Source organism: Magnolia sinica, chromosome 19 (genome assembly GCF_029962835.1).
Source record: "Magnolia sinica isolate HGM2019 chromosome 19, MsV1, whole genome shotgun sequence".
NCBI classification, from domain to species: domain Eukaryota; kingdom Viridiplantae; phylum Streptophyta; class Magnoliopsida; order Magnoliales; family Magnoliaceae; genus Magnolia; species Magnolia sinica.
In genome coordinates, this window is record NC_080591.1 from 26,475,433 (window position 1) to 26,490,762 (window position 15,330).

The 15,330-nt window shown below is 38.8% G+C and overlaps 1 protein-coding gene across 4 annotated transcripts in view; it reads right to left on the reverse strand.

Moving 5' to 3' along the window:
* Positions 1-15,330, reverse strand: part of LOC131234820 (uncharacterized) — a 28,566-nt gene that overhangs the window by 11,905 nt on the left and 1,331 nt on the right. For all 4 annotated transcript variants that reach the window (XM_058231799.1, XM_058231798.1, XM_058231800.1 and 1 more), the window contains exons 2-3: positions 13,591-13,697; positions 1,318-1,837 (exon numbers count right to left, since the gene is read on the reverse strand). In XM_058231799.1, the coding sequence (XP_058087782.1) occupies positions 1,318-1,837; positions 13,591-13,697 (627 nt within the window). The remainder of the gene's footprint in view (positions 1-1,317; positions 1,838-13,590; positions 13,698-15,330) is intronic.

Consider the following 15,330-nt stretch of genomic DNA (forward strand, 5'->3'; position numbering starts at 1 on the left):
TCCTTGGAGTATTAACTTCATATAAAACTCCAGTAAAGCTTCTTGAATGTCCTTCTAGATTCACCTTCCCTTGATGTCCTCCTTCCTCCAATCCATGGGTAGGATTTGTCCAATCAGTGTAAATTTTGGGATATGGAGATCCAAGGTAGGGATCACGCACACAATTGCTGCACAGCTTGTCCGAAATATGGAGATCAGAAGTTAGGACTGTCTGATTGGTTAGGATAAGTTTGGATCTCACACACACTGCATGCACGAAAGCAAGTTGCTGATAAGAAACAAGAAATTTGCAAACATTCTAAGTTCTCTCTTAAATAGTCATTCAAACATTGCAGCTCAGATGCATTTGGGAAGGAACAAGGCAGAAGGAATTTTCACAACAGAATTCTGATTTTACCAAAAAAATGCTCGACTTTTTTTTAAGTACCAAACCGTGCTTTTCAGGGTGTGAAATGGCCATTGTTTGGTAAAATCAGAATTCTTTGAGAATTTTGCAGTAAAACTCCCAAGGCAGAAATGCAGTAGGTATAAACTAATGCAATTAAATATCTATTATGGTTTAGGTAGGACCTGAAATGCAACAGATATTGATCTGGGAATAAAAGGGGGAAAACCAACTCATATCCTGCAGTTCAGTTTCTTGCACCACACAAAAGAGAGTTTAATGGATAGCCATCTATTCTGCTTGTAATTTAGTTTCACCCACGCACCTTTAGATTCTGCTCCAGCTACCATGATCAGGGCAATGCTGAAATCATCATCATCAACATCATCTTCTTAGCCTTCTCCCACCTATTTAGGATCTTAGATGGTAGATTGGCAAAAGTTCCACAATTAGCTGGCCATCAGACCTCCACCTGACTCTTTTTCCCAGGCTATGACAGAAGCTCATGATGACAATCTCACATGCCAATACAGTCCCACCTCCTAGTCCAGTTGACATGCATGCCCCCAGCAAGCCAAGGTCATAGAGGGGAAGTTGCCAGATGCACCATCGAACACGAGGGGTGGACACATACACAAGGAATTCCCTCATAGTAATGAAGATTAGGCACCAAGGCACACAAATATACAAACATCAGACATAGAGTGCACTCATACATGTTTTACATGCACACTTCAAAGCAACATTGCACATTAGTCTAACTGTTAGGGGAATTTGTAAACAGTTAATCTCTAGAACCATGCAATACCAAAGAAAGCGCGTCAACCTCTAGAGCATGCAATGCCAAACATGCTTGCCAAGCACGAAAAAAGGGCATCGCTGGAATAATCAATGGAAAAGTCTTATTGGTTGTATAAAGCAATGCAACTTACTGTAAAATTTGGGAATTTCCTTTGAAGCCTTAGCTTGTGTTCTGACGACGTGCCACCATATAAGTCCATTACGAATATACCGCCTCTTCTAGACAAGGCATTAAGAGCATGCTTGAAGTACAAGACCAGGTCCGTACGCTTTTGGAGGCAGCAACAACTGTAATTAAATGCACATATTATATCTTTCGCCGGCAGCTTGCAGTTTTTCTTTTCAGCCTCTTCATCGACGGAATCCTTACAGCCCACTTGCATAGTAGATTCAGAATTGACGACCTGATCAACAGTCTCAAAACGCCCTTCCTGGTCATTCAGTGTCATGTTTTTTATGTACCCATGGAGTTTGTGTTCAACTAAACTGGCCTCAGAGGGCTGCAAAACATTGCCATGAAACAGGGAGATTCGAGAATACCCATCAGGTCCGATCAAATTTAAATTGTTTTCCAGGCACCACTGAAGCGCCTCAAGGTCCAAATCAATTCCAACAGCAGTTCGTCTCGGATCACTGCGGAGCCATTCCGTGCTGGCAAACATAGAGGGACGGCGTTAAGTTTATAAGCAACATGAGAAAGGAAAAGAACAAGAACGTGGATTATAATCAGTGTTCGAAGTATTGGTATCACTACAAGTTTCGCTGGCCAGGGATACGGAAACAATATCAATATTGCCGATAACATTGCTGACAACCGGAAATGCGGGGAAACATAGAAAAAATGGTGGAATTTTCAATGAAACTTTAGGAGATGTTAAAATGTACATATTTGCATATTTAAAAATAAAAAATTTGCAAAAAGAATACATACATAACAAGTTTCCATTTAATGGGGCCTTAAAAGCATGTGTTGTTGTAAGAAATTAGTCCAACCATGCCCTCCAGAATATTTAACCATCCAAACATCCATTGATATTGCAAAATATCAACGACACATGATATTTCATCAAGAAATCATCAACAATTGAAAATGAAATGAAAGATTGTGGTCTCAATAACTCGCATATTGTGATATTGATAATATCGAGATATTATCAATGACAAATTGAACACTACATACAATGATGTGCCCATGAAAAATAATTGATTTTTTTTTCCAATAAACCAAAATTTGATGATATCAATATGTTGGCGATATTATTGAAATATCATCAATACACTTATGATACGAGCATCACCTAGAATTTACTTAGTCGAAAATATTGGCGATACATTGGCGATATTGATGCATTGCCAATACAAGTGACACTTAGAATTTACGTAGTTGAAAATATTGACGATTACATTAGCCATATTGATACGTTGGTGATACTTAGTGATAAATTGCTAATACCTGGAATTTTTTTTATACTACCAGCGTTATCGGTATCACTACCAATGTTATCGGTATCGCTGAGCTAGAGATAAAGATAATATCGGAGATAATTTGAACACTGAATATAATTGCAATTCATCCAATGATTTTTAGAACTGGTTACTAGAAACAACAGTAAGCAGTAGAGGAAGTGGCAACTCGAAGTTCATTGTAACTATAGTGTCACCGGTAACTATGATAGACTTCTTATCCAGCAAAGCATTGAAGTATTACACATCATCTATTAGAACTTACCTTCAATGCATTTCTGCCACCCAGCATTAGTGTATTTAATAAAGGTAATGGTGGCCGTAACGCCCAACCTTATGGCTGTTGTGATATGGGCCGTAATGGTCTTTACAGCCCTGTAATGATTGAAATCTTTTTTTTTTTTTAAGTATCAGCCCCATATCAGTCCATTATGGCCCTGTGTAGGCCTGTTATGCACTCGTAACAGCCTCTTTTGTTTTTTTCCATATCAAGCATTACAGCCCTGTATCACGTAATGGGTACCACAGTTACTGGCCGTTACATAAACAGTTTTTGAATACCTTGCCCAGCATAAGTTTTTTCTAGCTCAATAGTATGAGCCCAGCTAAGGCTACTCATCAGTATGGGATTTGAATCCAACTCTTGCCGCACATGCCACTGCGTGTGTAAGATCCTGATGTTCATGTGCTGGCACCACCATGTAAGTGCTGCGGCACAAAAATCAGGCCAGTCCAGTCATCAGGCGGGTCATATGTGTGCACAAGTATGGACCTTCAGTCAACCATTCTAACCATCCACTTCTCCATACGTGTGATCCCCCTGATGAGGGGGCTGGCCTGATGTCACGATGCCCATATTTAGCACACATTTTCATGTGGCGGACCGCAGAAGTGGAATTTGGAATCCCAGCCATACAAGTAACCTTCATATTCCTCAAATAACATGCCTCAGTTTCAACTGAAACAAAGAAAGAATTTCCAGTCTGGTGCTTCAATGAGTCAAAATGTGGATTAAATAACCAGGACAGGCTATTTTACCTTGTATCCTCAATTCAATGTGAAGACAGCATTCTAAGAAAACAAAATGCTAAAGGTTCATGATTCTCAATTAGTACTCCACTCCAAATTTTTTACTTCTGCAAGGTTAGAAGTAAAAAATGTGAGTGTAGTACTAATTCCAGCAGCCCCATCTTCCAGCACCAAAACCAAAAGCGACAAATGTCCCAACCTTAAACTAGGGGTGGCAATGGGCGGTGCTAGGGTTGGCCCTGGCCTGGCCTTTAGTCCCCTAAGCCTTGGTCCTAGTGTAGCCTGGCCCTAATCGAGCTAAAAAGGCCTTGGCCCTGTAAGGAAAAGACTAACATGATCAAAGGTTTGGAATAGTCAAAATATAAGAAAGCTTTTGCATTAACCACTCCATCCACGGCAAGTCTCATCATATAAATGGTTTTGATGATAGAAACATGACTTCGGATATAAAATAAAAAACTACCTTTAAATTACACATGGAAGTTGAATGGGACCCTTGCAAGTGTCTTCAAATTGTCCGTCCTTTTGTATAACAGTGACCCCCTTCATTATTGGACCGAAAAATTCATCAATGGCCCTGAATCGGCTTGGCCCAGACACAACCCTAGATTTCAAGCCCGAGGCCACCCCTCAAGCTAAGTTTAGAGGCACAAGTAGTGCTGGACCACCATTGCCACCCCTACCTTAAACACATGCAGGATATGGATGCTGATACAGTAGCCCCCATAATGATTGTTTCTTAAACCAAAACACAACGGCCTATTCATCAAATGTATAAAGAAATGGATGATGAAAACACACACACACACACACCAAAAAAAAAAAAAAAACCCACCGGTCCGTGTTTGAAGCATCGGTATCGCTACAATTTTTGCTATCTGGGGATATGGACACAATATCGATATTGTTGATAATATCACCAATGACCGGAAATGTGGGAAAACATGAGGAAAACGGTGGAATTTTTCAGTGAAACTTAAGGAGACGTGAAAATCCACATATTTGCATATTTAGAAGGAAAAAAAAAAAAAAATTGCAAAAAGACTGCATACATAATAAGTTTCCATTTAATGGGGACCTAAAAACATATGTTGTCGTAAGAAATCAGCCCAACCATCCCATCAATCCCATCTATCCATCCAACCATCCAACTTTCCATTCAAACATCCATCGATATTTCATAATATTGACAACACACGATATTTTGATGAGAAATCATTGACAACTAGAAAGGAAACGAAAGGCTATAGTCTCGATATCGCCCATGATGCGATAACAATAATATCGCAATATTATCAATACTATCGTTGACAATTTGAACAGTGCATACAACCATGTACCCATTAAAAATTTTGAAATAGAATTTTTTTTAATAAACAGATTCCCATGATGCGATAACGATAATATCGTGATATTATCCATATTATCATCGACAATTTGAACACTACGTACAACCGTGCACCCACAAAAAAAAAAAAAAAATGAAATGGAAAATTTTCAATAAATAGATTTTTTGCGATATTGATACATTTGCGATATTATCAAAATATTGCCGATACAATGGCAATATAAGCGACATCTGGAATTTACACAGTCGAAAATATTAGCAATACAAGCGACGCCTGGAATTTAAACAGAAAAAATATTGATGATATTGATACATTGGCTATATTTAGCGATACACCGCTGATATCTGGAATTTTTTATACTACCAGTGTTATTGGTATAGCTACCGGCGTTATCAGTATCACCGAGCTGGAGATATGGATAATATTAGAGATATTTTGATAAAATCGAGGATACTCCGAACAATGCCACCGGTCTACATTCAATGTGCATGCGTTGCTCACTTGATGAGTGGCCTAAACTGATTTTTAGTATATGACGCATGCACCGTGGGGAGCTCCTTGTGAACATCCCAAATCCGACAAACATGTCCCGTGCTAGTATTCATGATGTGATTTTATTTTTTTTAAATGACGGGTGTTTGGATTAGCATTCCTTTGGGGTGGAAAATTGAATGGCTGATGTGGTTGATATCAAAATAGGAGCATGAATATCCAAAACATACAAAATTTGACAATTGATTCAATATCTAGGTCATCCATCAATCTCCAAGCAATTCCAAAATCAGCAAGAATAAAAAGAAAACAACAATTAAAGGATAAATGATGAGGAAATCCGAGCACCAGTCAGAGTATACCGGAGAGCTCCCGTTTCTTTATGGTTAGGTGATGCATACAGGTGGCCTCGTGGGCCCAATTCGAGTGCCTAGCCGATTGAAGACCACACATGCATGATTGAAGGCCTCACATTGCGAAGATGCATGTGGGCCATTTAGTTGGACCATTCAAACTGTTGGATCATTGTCATTGGACAACTTGATTGTGGGCCACAAAATAGTTTAGTTTATTTAGTTGTTTATATGTTTCTTATTTTTGGTTTAGCTTATATTTTTGTTGAGTTTAGGGAGTTAGGAACAAATTTTATTTCATTGTCTTTATGTGAAACTTTTTTATCTGAAAGCGTCATTTTGTTAAAAAAAAAGTCTTTTCTGAGACTATAAAGGCTTGGACGTCCACACCCTAGCCCATTATTGAATATATGGGGAGAGAGTTATTTCTCTTTGCTTTGAGATGAACCAAATCTCCTGTGGTTGGAGTGAATTGGTGTGATGCCATGGAGTGAATCCAAGTCAGCCTTCTTTCTCATTCTCTTAAATTAAAAAGAATTTCTCTTTCTTTCTAGATCTTTTTTCTTCTTTCTCCAACAACAAACCATTTCCATCTCCATCATTGTTCTTCCTTTTTCGAATCCATACGCTCGCAACCTAACCCATCCCTAGAATCCCAAATCACAACCCTAAATCCCCAATTCAAACCTTAATCCCCAAATCCTAACCCTAGTTTCCTAAAACTATAATTCTCAAAATCCTAATTCTCACAAACCTAATTCCCCATAACCCTACTTACAAACCCTAATTTTCAAAATCCGATTACCAAACCTTAAAGTCTTAACCTTAACCTAACCAAACCCTCACAAACCAAGTGAACCCGTTTAAATTGAGAACAACCCCTATGCTTAGATGAAAGTCCTACCTTTCGAAGATCTTGATTATTTGGTATTTTATTGGATCTACATTGTGGGACTGTCGTATGGCTTGAATTTGAACATGTTAAATTGCAGAATGTAAAAAAAAAAAAAAAAAAAAAAAAAAAAACAACAACAACAACAACTTACGTTGGGTTAACTTTATTTTGTGTTTTAAATTGTTCTAGTTAATTCATTGATGATCTCATTGCATCATTCTAGGCTAGGCCATCCGTCCTACATCAAATTTTGGTATCAAAGACTAGGTCTAGCATAGGACTTTCATGTTGCATTTAGATTAGGGTTTTCATATTGTCGTGTCTAGGATTAGCAATCTTCTCATTCTCATAACATTGCATCTACAGTTTTAGCTCTTAGGTTTCCCATTAGATCTCTGGTTTATGCCCAATTGCACTGGGCATGGTTTTGGTCCTACACCGAACAATGAATTCATAACAACTTGCCAAGGCTATCAATGCTATCAATAACCGTCTCGTAGCCATCGAGGCCCAAAATTAGAACCACCAATCACCTATCAGCAACCCTCAAGAATGAGAAGTATGGTGTTCTGTATCCGTTACGATACGTCGTAAAGGCCGATATGTATAGGTAATGGCCATGACCGTTATGCGATACGGGAGTAAAACGGGGCAGCTGGTTTTTTGGGACCGTATTAACCGTTACGGTGGCTGTAAAGGCCATTACAGGGCATAACGACTGTTACCCCCGTAACGGTTGAAAAACGGCCAGTTTTTTTATTTAAATCCATTTTGTCCTCTTTTTTTTTTTTATTTTTTTTTTTTATTTTTTTTTTTTATTTTTTTTTACTTTTCTCATTCCAAACACTCTCCTAGATCATTTTACAATAGATTTCGACCACTCTTAGTATAATTTTTAAGATTAAAACCATAAATTGAAGTGATTTGAGCGAATAGAAGTTCTGATGGCCTTTTTATCAAAAATTGAAAAAGTAATATTTATGCTTTTTTTCTGATTGCTAGTTCTAACACTTGATTGTATGTGTAAACATTAGAGACATATAATCATGTTCACAATTTCACTAGAAAGCCCAATACAACACTCTCACCAAAGAATGGACCGTTATACTACCATAAACATGTTCAAAACAAATAAAATGATTACATATTTGGAATATTTATATTATTTTAGATTTTTTTTTCAGAATTATTATTATTATTATTATTATTTTGCAAAAAAAAAATCTCAACCATTATGGGGGTCATAATAGTCGTTATGCCCCCATATTAGTCATTACAGCTGATACCTGTATTAATGATGGTGGTGACCATTATGGCCACCGTTACCGATAAGGATTACATTGCCCATACTCGCATTACCCAGTTGGAAGCTTCCCTCCAAGCAAACCCCGACAATGAGAAAGATGAAATATCTCAAGTGGGAAGTGAAGTTGGAGGACATGGAAGAGGTCGTGGTCAAGGTGTTGGCCGTGGTGGGATGCGTACCCAACTACCCTGTGGAGAATACCTAGACCACTATGATCTTGATGATCAGGTAATGAAGAGTGCGATGATTGAGGCCCCGAACTATGATGGTTGCCTAGACCCCAAGGCCTTTCTCGATTGACTTGCGGACATAGACCATTATTTTGAGTGGTACGATATATCCAATTGCTTAAGGTTTGCCAAGATGAAGTTAGTGGGCCAAGCCAAGTTTTAGACAAATGTCGAGCATAAGATAGAGAGGTTTGAAGATGACCCGGTCCCACTGTGGGATGAGATGAAAGAGATTTTGAAGGAAAAGTACATTTCTCTCTCTTACTGCTAGAAGCTTTTAGATCAGTGACAATCCTTTTGTCAAGGATCAATGCTCGTGGTTAATTATATCGCCAAGTTTGATGAATACATGATGCATTGTTACATCGATGAACCGTTAATGACCATTTCTCGTTTTAGGATGAGCCTCTGACCTGAGCTTCAACGTGAGCTCATTCCTCATGACGTTAACACCCTAGAGCATGTTAATCAAGTGGTGTAAGAACTTGAGCAGTATTTGAAACCGCAATTCATGAGACGATTCGACTCTCATGAATCCAACGTCAAGGCCACTCCCCAGCGAGCTCAGCCTAGTCTTAGGAGTCAATCCAAAGCCCCAATTGGTACTCAACCCAACAATACGGATGTGAGGGACGAAGGTCTAGTTAGTACCACTATACGGGGAGGTGAGCATACGCGGTGTTACAATTGCTAAGATTATGGTCATTTCGCAACCTGGTGCTCTATGAAAAGAGCGAGGTAAGACCTTCGTAATTGGCGAGTTTGAGGAAGAAGCAAATTATCAGAGGGATTGTGAAGAAGAAGAATATTAGCCCAAAATCGGTGCTAGTGATTAAGAAGTTGAAGGAGTTGAGACCGTGCCACTTGCAGTTGTCAAATGCACCTTAGCCCATGTTAAAGAGAGCGACGATTGGTGCAGGAATTCAATTTTCCACACTTACATTAAGTGTGACAACAAAAACTATAAGGTGATAATTGATAGTGGTAGTTTCACCAACGTGGTCTCCGCTAGCATTATAAAGCGTTTGGGTTTGAAACCTGTTCCTCACCCTCGGCCCTAGCGAGTTTCATGGGTTGATGCGTCCTCGATATCGGCTTCTCAGCAATGTCTTATTCCCATTCAGTTTTCTTCCTACAAAGACACGTTGTGGTGTGATGTTTTGCCTATGGATATAGACCACATCATTTTGGGCAAACCTTGGTTGTATGACCGTGATGTGACACTATTTGGCCGTTGAATACGTATTCATTTATGTATATGAAGGTAAGAGGATAAAATTAAATCCTCTTCCACTAAAGAACACCCCGGATAAGAAAGAGAACGTCAAGAAGGGTGATCCTAAAGATGGAGGAAGTCCCAGCCTTAGTCTCTCCACATAATAAATGCCAAAGAGTTTGAAAAGGAGACAAAAGCTAATTTGATGGTGTATGCCCTTGTGGCAAGAGAGGTTACACCCAAGGTTAGTGTAGAGTTGTCACATGAAGTGATTCCGGTGTCGGAGGAGTTTAGAGATGTTTACCTTGAGACCTACCAAATGAGCTTCCACCCATACAGGACATTCAACATGCCATTGATCTTGTCCCTTGGTCAACTTTACAAAACCTTCTTCGCTATCGAATGAACCCCACGGAGCATGCGGAGTTGAAGAGGCGAGTTGATTAACTTCTTAGAAAAGGGTTCATTCAAGAAAGTTTTAGTACATGTATCATGCCCGCCCTCCTCACGCCTAAGAAAGATGGCACTTGGCACATATATGTGGACAACCATATCCATAGACCTTCAAAGTCCACAGATGCATTCGCATGCCAGATCCATGATTTGCATAATGATATTAGAAAACAGATTAATATGAGTAACGAAAAGTACAAGATATTTGCTGACAATCATTGCAAGTTTAAAGAATTTCAAGTAGGAAACTATGTGATGGTTCGTATACAGCCAGAATGGTTTCTGCAAGGAGACATTAGGAAATTACAAGCCCGTAGTGCCAGTCCTTATAAGATATCGAGAAAATTGGGCTCTAATGCATATGTTGTAGAACTTCCACCTGATATGGATATTAGTTTTACATTCAATGTGAAAGATCTTGTGTCCTTTAAGGACCCAATAGCTTCACCCCCTAGCCCTTGTTCCAATCCTCACATTGCCTTAGATAGCTTTTCCGACCTATCCCACGAACCATGGCCTTTGCCAGATCCTTCGTTGCAACCTTTGATTTCTCTATCATCCATACCCAATAAAAGAGAAAAGATTGAAGATATTTTAGATGAGCAAGTGGTTTCCACCAGACACGAAAGTTTCCAGAAATATCTCGTCAAGTGGAAGAACAGGCCAGAGTCAGACTGTACAAGGATCACAGAGGTAGAGCTTCAAAGGTTAGACCCGAATCTCCTCGAGCATAATTGTAGCTTTATTTCACCAGAGGCCGACTCTTCTCAGCCAAAGGGAGTTGATGAGGACATCCAAGCATCAGTTAAAGTATACTAAGAGTGGAGGAGAGTTCCTGTTTCTTTGTGGCTAGGTAATACATACGTGGGGCGCCATGGGCCCAATTTGAGTGCCTAGCCCGTTAAAGACCTTACATGCATAATTATGCATATCGTATTGCGTTATATATCGCATCCATGGGATACATATATGTATCGGTTATCGCACGGGATATATTGTTTGTATCGGGTAATTTATCGCACTTTTTGGGAAACATGGGGAAACATTGGGAATGTGATTGAATTTTTCAATGTAACTTCAGGGATTATTAAAAAAGACCTTAATACACACTTTTAAATTATAACATTTCAAAAAAGAAGTGCACATAATAGGCTTCCTTTGTATAGGATCCTAAGCTATGTATTATCTGACTGAACTAATGCAACTATATTCAAATTGAATGCATAACATTTAGAGTGTACGCGATGATCATTTCATCAAACACTCCTAAATACTTCAAAATTAGTCTCAATTGGCAGCTAGTTGAAGGAAAATTTTGAAAAAAAATAATAATATTTTAATAAAAAATTATTAATTTTTAGTTAAAAATTTATTTTTATTTTCCAAAAATTGACAAGGACTTGACAAAATAGCAGATCAACCCTCATACATGCTTGATTTCATGTTTGAAGTGCAACATTGCGAGCAACTTGGAAAATTTTGAATTTTCCCCAAATTGGACCACCTACACTTAAAATTTCAAAATTGGAATGTATGCGAAGATCGTTTCATCAAATACTCCTAAATACTTCAAAATTAGTCTCAATTGATAGTTGGTTGAAGGAAATTCAAAAAATAAATAATAAAAAAAACACATGGAGAACATTGAGATATATCAGCACTACCTGTGCATTTCGTATCACACAGGTGGGATACAAGATATATCGTGGAATATATCGGCCAATATCATCAATATTTAAAACATTAACCGGGAAGCTACATGTGGGCTACTTAGTTGGACCATTCTGACCATTGGATCATTGTGGTTAGACATCTTGATCGTGGGCCACAAAATAGTTTAGTTTATTTAGTTGTTTTATGAGACTACAAAGGCTTGGACGTCCACACCCTAGCCCATTATTTAATATATGGAAAAAAAAAAAATGTTCTCTCTTTACTTTGATATGAAACAAATCTCTTGTGATTAGAGTGAATTGGTGTGATGCCATGGAGTGAATCCAGGTTATCCTTCTCTCTCATTCTCTTAAATCAAAAGTATTTCTCTCTCTTTCTTTCTAGATATCTTTTCTTCTTTCTCCAACAACAAATCATCTCAATCTCCATCCTTGTTTTTCCTTCTTCCAATCCATACACCCGCAACCTAACCCATCCCTAGAATCCCAAATCCCCAAATCCTAACCCTAGTTTCCTAAAACCCTAAGTCTCAAACTCTAATTCTCAAAATCCTAATTCTCAAAAACCTAATTCCCCAAAACCTTAACTCTCAAAACCCTAATTCCCGATAACCCTACTTACAAACCCTAATTTCGAAAATCCGATTTCCAAACCCTAAAGTCCTAACTCTAACCTACCCAAACCCTCACAAACCAAGTGAACCCCTTTGAATTGGGAACAAGCCCTATGCTTAGATGGAAGTCCTACCTTCCATAGATCATGATTATTTTGTATTTTATTGGATCTACATTGTGGGATTTTCGTATGGCTTGAATTCGAATATGTTAAATTACTGGTTTTTTAAACTTGTGTTAGATTATCCTTATTTTGTGCTTTAAATTGTTCTAGTTAATTTGTTGATGATCGCATTGCATTATTCTAGCCATCTGCCCTGCATCAATAAATACGCAAAATCACTCCACAAAAACCCAATGGAGTCGCCCCAAAGGGGTTCCTTGACATTGCACCCTAAGATTTTGCATCCTATCTCATGAAATAAGAATAAACAAAGTTAAACTTTTATTTAAGTTGATAATTAATGCATATAGTCTCATGTGTATCGCCCTTAGACCATTAGGTAGCTTTCTACCTTCTCTAGAATCTTCTCGAAATAAGTTTTTAGATCTTCCTTTCTCAAAAAGTACTGCATGGTTTCTCCACCTCTCCACCTCTCTATATATTAATCATAGACACCAATACTGCATGGTTTCTACAAATACTCCAAATTCCACAAAGTTCAATATGTAGAGTCCTAAGAGATCCATTGACTTGTGGACCCCACAGCCCAATCGGGTCATGCATATGGGCCATGCGATTGGATATATGGGCCTCAATCGGATCACGTCTTTGGCCAAATACTTCAATTGACCAGTATTGTGGACCCACTTGTGGACCCTATACATCGATCGTACTATCCTGCATCACAATGGCCTTCACAACTAGTACAAGCTGGAAATAAATGGAGATCAGCTTCCTAAATGGAGGTAGTGGCAAAATTCTCACTGGAAACTGCTTATGTGAATTGATAATTGTGGAAGTTTCAGATAATAGCTTGGGCATAATTCTTCACGCGGTACGGTGGTCAACAAGCATGCATACAACTACTACATATGTAACACCCATGTCGATCAATCCAAACAGTAGGTAGGTCATAGCCCCAAAATCATGTTGATTGGATGCTCCAAACCTCTAAATAATGGATATTAGTTTTTTGAATGTCAGTCCATTACTTTATTTCAGTTAAACCGTACATTTGTGGCCACCAATAAGACATAGGATCATCAGACAATGAGGACAAAATGAACTACCAAATCTCAAAATATGTGCTCTAAATGAGTAAATTGAATAACTGAATCAATCAAATAACAGAGAACAATAGAAGACAAATTAAAATCATTTTCTACCTAAGAAGAGCAGTTCCACAAAAATCTTCCTGCAAATGGAGCGGAAATCTTCCGCCGACATACATCAGAAAGAACTTCTGCAAGTAGCTGATATCTCCTTTTGGTGCCTGCAAACATTCAACATCAAGAACTGGTTCAGAAATCCCCAGGACTACCTGGAACAGCAGGCCTCGATTCTAACCCACCACCCCCCCCCCCAACAAATGTATACACGATCTACCTCGGCAGTCAAAACCCCTTGACTAGTGCCCCCATTGTGGATGACCAACAACAGAAAAATCATAATAACCAGACAATCCTGCCCATCCAGTTAAAAGGGCCTCCAAATTGTAGAATGCAAAACGATTGCCACTGCAGGACCCACCAGATCATCCATCCAGTGGGATTTTCAGATCATGGACAATCTCTAGTGGGGACCTAGAGAGTGAAGGGTTCCAATCATTAAGTGCTTCCTATAGGCCACAACTTGGATGACCTCACAGATAATCAATCATTTCCCACATACCTAAATGAAATGTTTGTTTGTATCTTAATGGCCACTTCCAATATTTTGTGTCAATAATTCATGAGTAAAGAGATTGAGAATGAATGGATGAAGTGGAGATGTGAGTTTGAAGTTTTTATGTGGTTGCCAATCAAATTAAAGGGGAGATAACTGAAAGAGTAGCCATGCTTTATGGAACAAAATGTTGGGCAAAAAAGGAATAACGTGTTCATAGGATGAGAGTAGATGAAATGAGGATGTTGAGATAGCTAAGTGGCAATGGGGGGAAGGAGAGAATCAAGAATGAATACATTCAAGGGAACCTATGAGTAGCAGCAATAGGTAACAGAAAGGGGGAAAGTCAATTAGATGGTTTGGCCATGTGCAATGGAGACCAAGAGTTGCAAAGGTTAGGAGTAGGTTAGTTCAAGTTGAGGGTAAAAAAGGACAAGGGGAAAACCCAAAAGGACTTGGGTGGAGGTAGTAAGAAAAGATTTGATGAACTATGCTTTAACTAATGATATGATCCCTGACAGAGTGGAAACACTGAATAGGATTCGTGTGACCGACCCTAATTAGTTGACATAAAGCTTAGATGATGGTGATGACGATTGTTCATAAAGTGAGATTGACATGGAGGAAGAGAGGGAATATGAGGAGAAGCCAAAACAAAGAGAGAGAAGGTCCAAGACGTATTGATGCCTTAGCCTCTCCATTTACTTATCATTAGGGCTTTTGTTATATTTGTGAAAAGTACACAATACCCCTACGCTTAAGTTATAAGATAAACCAAAGCCCATTAACTTAAACTCTATTCTGACACATCACCTTTAAAGACTAATGAGGAAAATAATAATACAAAACAATAGATATCATAATCTTCATATCAAGTGAGCCACATATGAGATCATCACCATGCATCATGATCCATCGATACTCCTCAAGCTAGAGCACATATATCTTAAATATCCAACACGAGTGCGACCAAGAGCCTTAGGGCCCGTTTGGCCGGTCGGATTGGAAGGGATTGGAAGTTAAATCCCGGGATTGGCCGGGCATGCCAAACAGAGTCGGTGATCTGATCCCAATCCCATGGGTCTTAAGACAATCCACTGACAACCCCATCATTACCTTTAAATCCCATCCAATCCACCTTAATCCATTCAAATTTGCCAGAGACGTGTTTGGTCCGAGGGATTGGAAGGGATGGGAAGGTTTAATCCCGGGATTGGCCAGGCGTGCCAAACAGACTGAAT